At 41.9% G+C, this 6,315-nt stretch overlaps 1 protein-coding gene across 1 annotated transcript; it reads left to right on the forward strand.

Moving 5' to 3' along the window:
- Positions 1–185: 185 nt before the first annotated feature.
- Positions 186–3,454, forward strand: LOC137314541 (probable G-protein coupled receptor 139; the record flags this gene model as incomplete). Its single annotated transcript, XM_067979845.1, has 2 exons — positions 186–255; positions 2,553–3,454. Coding segments are annotated over exons 1-2 (972 nt in total), but the record flags the coding sequence as incomplete, so codon positions are not given.
- Between the last annotated feature and the right edge of the window lie 2,861 nt (positions 3,455–6,315).

Raw genomic sequence — 6,315 nt, forward strand, 5'->3', positions numbered from 1 at the left:
AGTCAAAGCTGCTGATGTAATGTGTTTGTTAAACTGACTGTAACTAATAGCAATGGTCAGGAGTATAACCGTGTCAGTGGAGACTTATCCCCTGTATAAATCAGGGCTTGTTGGAATGGAGCAGCTCAGAGTGTCTGCCGAAGCTTTGGTTTCCAGGGTACCAGAAGTCAGTGCTTCTCACAGAAATGGGATATCCAGTAATATTTCTGGTACAAGATATTTATTTTCCTGTTCTTGCAGCGGTTGGAGTTCCAGGTAAGCCGTTATCTCAGCTGTTAATGACGTAAATCAGAGTTGACTCCGCTGCTGTACTTGGTACATGATTTTTTTCTCCTACCATGTTCAACACAGTCACCTGTTCTATCGGTTGAATGATGGAATATGTTAAGTCTCTGCTCTTTCGGTCTTGTCAGAGCTGCATTATATCCATAATGACCCTTTCATATCCAACCCTGGCATTGTTACTGGATTATTCTCTGTACTGAATGTTGTGTTGAATAATGGTATGTCCTTAGCTTCCAAATGTTCGATCTTGTAGGAGTTACATTATATCTGTAATGACTTTATATATACAAAGCTGACATTGTTACTGGATTATTCTCTGTACTGAATGTATTGCAATCAGGTGTTTGGGCTAAGAGTTGGTTTCAGACCATCAGGAGCTGTTAACAGTTTCTTGTGGAACTAACCTGTCCTGGAATATGTTTTCATCAATGTGTTTTCAGTGATTAATAATGAGACAGCTCACGGTCTCAGTGTTACAAGGAGGCAGTGCAGTGTCCTCCCTCCCCAATAACATGCTTCAATTCAACTGAGATTTCAATGTATTTATTGGTGATCACTGTTATGAAATATTATTTCATTATGTGTGTATCTGACGCCGCTTCAGATGTTTGGTTACTGATCTGAATTTACTGCTGACTCTTTCACATCTCCTTCTCTGCTTCACTGTGGATGAATTCACTGACTGTCACTGGACTTCACTGTTAAATGAAAAGTGTGGTTGTTATGTTATCTCAATTTGCACCGTATCTGTTGGAATCAGGAGCCCTTCCATGTATCTGTCGATTATCCGTGTGATTTTGGCGTTTTGTTAATTGAACAATCCCGCCATCTATCACTTTACTTTATAATTACAGGAGAAGGAATCTCAATTATTGTGAGATCTGCCTGGGAGAGGCATTCGATTCTGTTTATTCCATGATTTGAAGATGAAGTGAACAGTGTCGGTGAACAGGTGGAGAATTGGGTGATCTGTAGAAACATTAAACTATTCCACAGAGGCTTCACTATTTAACAAAATGAGACTGAGAATAGGATCGGTGGAACACGGGGCTGGTGAACAGAATGCAGGCAAAGGATGATAGGATTTAATCGGATATGAAAATGGAGTTGGGAAAGAGAGTAGAGTGCGTGATAGAGAGGGCGACTGAGAGGGAAAGCGAGAGGCTGTGGTGTGAATAATTCATCAGAATGAACTGCTGAAACTTCCAGTACAATTAAATATAGAAAATGTGATTTGAAGCTGTTATTATGATGTGGTCATATTGGGTGAGTTTTTATTGTGAGACTCGCTCCTCATGTTTATATCCCTGTCAGGTCCTCAGTCTGTTTTTGTGAATGTTCTTTGTTTTCCAACTTAACACTAAACATAATTAAAATTTGCTGAAAAAATATAATCAGAAATGTCTTGATCGGAATGACTAAATATAATTACAATTTACTTGAAGAGTAGAATTAGCAATTTATTTATCGTGATGAATTATGAGGATTCTGTGTTTTAGAAGCTCGGCTGAATTCAATAAACAACAAGTTTGATATAATTAATACCCAACAAAGGTTGCCTGACACCAATAACCACAGAAATGAACTGTTGAATGCATTAGTTGGATTGTGTTCTTGGGACCTATAGATTAGATTTCCTCTCACACTCTGCTGCTTTCTCGCCCTGTAAATCACAGCCTCTCCTCTCACTGCATTGAATCCTCTGTCTCTTCTTCCCTTACTTCAGTTCGTGCAAGTTCCCAAATTATCTGCTCCTGACTCCCCTCCAGCTCTGACATGTCCTTTTCCTTGTCTACCTCCCAATCTGTCTCACTGGGACGGTCCTCAGCCGCCTTTCCCGTTTAGTGCCAGCCCCTGTCAGCTCTCTTAAACCAGAGCAACAAACTAAATGTACCTCTCTTTGTCCCCTCACCTTCCTGACCCTTCCCTCTCTTTCCCGTCAGTCTGGAGCCCAAATCCGGCTTTAATCCGCTGGATTCCCGGTGTGTAAAACCCCTTCTCCCTTCTCCACCGGCACTGCGCCCTCACTCAGCCCTTCCAGTGGATCCAGCGCTCACTTCATTCACTTTCTGTATCAATCTCCCAATTCATTATTGATCATTGTGTTTAAAAATATCTCTCTGCCCGAAAGCGCTGCCCAGGTCAATCAATCACTTTCCACCCTTCGATGCAGCAACAAAGCTGGAAATTTCACCTCAGATCCTCTCAATCTGCTGCTTTGGCGCCAGCTTTGAGCAGTAATTTCTCAGCTTCCTTTTCTCTTACAGTTAACTTGGTGGCGATTGTGATCCTGTCCCGAGGAAAGTGCGGTCTCTCCAAATGTATTAGTCGCTACCTGGTGGGAATGGCAGTGGCAGATCTCCTGGTCGTTATCATTGGTGTGATATTGAATTGGATTGGTGCGATTTATTTCCCAGGTTCATTCCTGTTCATTACTCCTGTGTGTAGTTTTATTTCCTCCTTGAGTGAAGCAGCCACGGGGGTTTCTGTCTGGTTCACAGTCGCTTTCACCTTTGATCGATTTGTGGCCATTTGTTGTGAGAAGCTGAAAACTAAATATTGCACCGAGAGAACGGCAGCTGTGGTTCTGGGAACAGTGAGTGTGCTGGGCTGTTTGGAGAGTGTCCCCTGGTACTTTACATATGAACCTGACTATATAATTGATAATATTCCCTGGTTTTGTGTGACTAAACCGAGGTTCAGTACTTCCCCCGCATGGGCCGCATTTGACATGTTTCACCTCATTTTAACCCCTTGTGTCCCGTTCTGTCTGATTTTGCTGCTCAATGTTCTGACGGTCAGGCGTATTTTAGTGTCCAGTCGAGTCCGCAGGGGACTCCGGGGCCGCAGCAATGGAGAGAATCAGAGTGATCCAGAGATGGAGAACCGAAAGAAATCCATCATTTTACTCTTCAGTATATCGGGCAGTTTTATACTGTTGTGGCTGATACGGGTTGTATTTTTCATTTATCTGCGAATTGCAGACATTTGGTCTTATTACTCCACCGCTGACCCTGGTTATATCACACAACAGACAGCAGGAATGCTGCAGCTTCTCAGTTCCTGCACAAACACGTGTATTTATGTCCTGACCCAGACTAAATTCAGAGAGGAGCTGAAGAACGCGGTGAAATACCCACTCAATCTAATTGTTAAATTCGTGAAATCATTGAAAGAGCTGAAGGGTTTCAAGCACTAGAACTAAATCCCATTTCATTCTCCATCCCCTACACTTCCCAGGGGACGGAAAGTACATTTTATATTAGCAGCTCAGAGCCATTAAATGATCTGAAATATGGTTCTGATGTTATATTTTATTGAAAATCTGACCAATTGAGGCAGGATTTATTCTGCAGACGACACATGCATTTTGCTCGAAATGGCAGTCCTAAAGAGCCCAGCTGGACTTCAACTAAATGGTGATCCAGCAAAATGTGCAAAGCTGGGAGTCAAAGTAGCTGCTTTGGGCCAGATCAGAATGGGTGCAGGGGGAGAGAGGGAGAGAGAGGGGGAGAGGGGGAGGGAGAGAAGGAGCGAGAGAGAGAAATTCATAGAGTTTGAGAAAGAGGGAGAGAGATTGAGAGAGGCCGAAATACAGAGAGGGAGAGAGAGAGGGGAGAGTGACTGACATAGAGTCAGAGAGGAACTTACTGCGATAAAGAGTGTGAGAGAGCGAGATAGTGATATAAAGAGCGAGGGAGAGACAGAAAGTGAGAGCGAGAAAGAGAGAGAGAGAGGCAAAGAGTGACACAGGGAGAGCGTGAGAGAGATCAGAGAGAAAGACAGGGAGATATTGAGACAGAGAGAGTAAGAAAGGCAGAAAGACAAGGAGGGAGACAGAGAAAGACAGAAGGAGAGAGAGATGGAGAGAGGAGTGGACAGAGTCAGAGAACACAGGGCAAAATAAATATAATGATTAAATAGCGCAGAAAATTAAAACAGGTTCACATAAAGGCGAGAGGGTCTGTGACAAAGAGAGAGAGAGATGGAAACAAAGAGGGGTAGAGACAGGGGTACACAGAGCTGGAGATAAATAAAGTGAGTTTGTTTGACAGGAGAGAAAAAATAAAGAGAGAAAGAAAGTGAAAGAAAGCATATATATATATATATGTATATAATGAGAGAGAGCAAGCAGACATGGATGGAACGAGAGAGAGAGACTGACAACGAATTACAAATTGATGGAAGTAGAAGTGGAAATAACAAGATAGAATAGCACACAGAAAATAAATAGAGACAAACGACATAAACAGATAACAGACATATTGAAAGACGGACAAAAACAAACTGTGTCATCAGCCTGGAGTGTGTGAGAGTGCTGACCAGCAGAACAGCAGCAGATGTAGCAGGCCAGACAGTTCATGTTTGTTCTGGGGTAACACTCGAGTGGATTTAATTTTGACATTTCTAAAGGTGATGCCTGGAGGCTGCACAATAAAATCACTCAGTCTTGTGTACCTGACCCTGACCATTACTTACTGCAGGAGTTTCCCAGCTGCTCTGTGCAGTAAACATTCATCTGATAAACGAAAACCTGAGATTAAATCCGCTTCAGTATGTCTGAAGGAAAAGGACGATTAAAAGGTGGAAGAGCTGTTAAAAGATTGTTAATGACACATTGTAAAAAACCACACAGCAGAGGATAGATCACCACAGCAACAAGAACGATTCCAGGGGGGCGAGAGGTCGTTTGAACTACTGCCGAATTAACTTGGTTACGTTGTGGACACTGAGAGAAAACAAGTGAAGTGTCAATCAATCGTGGGTTGTATTTGGAGGAACCTATTGTTGAGAAGCCATTGTCCCAGAGGTGTGATTCTCTGTAAAAACTGTCTTAAAAAGCTGGGCAGTTGTTGAGTGGGGAGAGACGCAGATCCACCATAACTGCTCCAAGCTCACCTTTCGCTTCCTGACAGCGCCACCTCACCTGGAATCTTCCTGACTGCTCGCTACCTCCCAGCTTGATGCCTCGATGCAGGTTTACAGATTGCCTGTGAAGCAGATGACCTGTCTACTAGAGAAAGTCACGCTACATTACAACGGTATCCATCAAAATACCTGGAATCTTCCCGGCAAGTCTAAAACTTTCGTTATGGGCTTAGTCTAAGATAAACATTTGATTTCCAAACGGTTATGCATTTTGAGAATTGAGAATGTGTTGTTTAATTTTTGCGAAAGCAATTCTAAATCGGGCATAAAACCAAGATGAAGTTTAAATTCTAATGTCATTTTTTTCTATTGAATGAATAATAAATACTTGTTTTCTCTGTAAAGCCATGGTTTGTGCCTGAAGTTTGTTTAGGATAAAGAGCTCATTAAGTTAAATGTAAAACTAAACCTTGTGGAGATAAAAAGGCATTGCTCCAAATTAAAGTGTAAAATCACTTTCCATCTTTTTGCTCCTCCATCTGTACCATGTGTTACTTTCCCAGTGAGCTGCTGAATTCTGTGACAAATAATATGTATTTTACCCCTTCTGCAGTGTTAATAAACTGGACAGGCTCCCGCAGCACTCTCTTGCTCTGTTACTGTTACACATGCAGTTATTCTTTCAGATTAAAGAAAAAATATGAATAATGGAGAAATGAATTAAATCCCAGATCAGAACTACATTCAGATTGAGTCCAATTTTACTCTGATTTGTTGAATAGAAGCTAGAATTACATTCTCTACAAAAAATGGCTAATTGGACCTTTCCTCCGAATGTCTGGTCTCTACTTTTCTGTAACCATTAGGTCCAAATAACCAAATGTTAATCCATTTTTTTGCAGAAGTTCACATTTTGATGTTTAATTCCCTCACTGCACCGCTGTCTTTATGTTGAACACCAGCTAGTGTTAGTCTCACTCAGTTTGTATTTTTAACTAGAGTGCAACAGTGATTTTACAGGAAAAGCAAATTATCCCTCTCTGTGTCTCTCATCACAAGCTTCACCTTGCCCCTCAGGAAGATGTCCGCCTTTCGGGTGCCATTTTGTTTCAGGTTCATGGCGTTGAAGTTGTTGTTCATCGATTCACATTTTGATAGCAG

This window comes from Heptranchias perlo, unplaced genomic scaffold (genome assembly GCF_035084215.1).
Source record: "Heptranchias perlo isolate sHepPer1 unplaced genomic scaffold, sHepPer1.hap1 HAP1_SCAFFOLD_52, whole genome shotgun sequence".
NCBI classification, from domain to species: Eukaryota; Metazoa; Chordata; class Chondrichthyes; order Hexanchiformes; family Hexanchidae; genus Heptranchias; species Heptranchias perlo.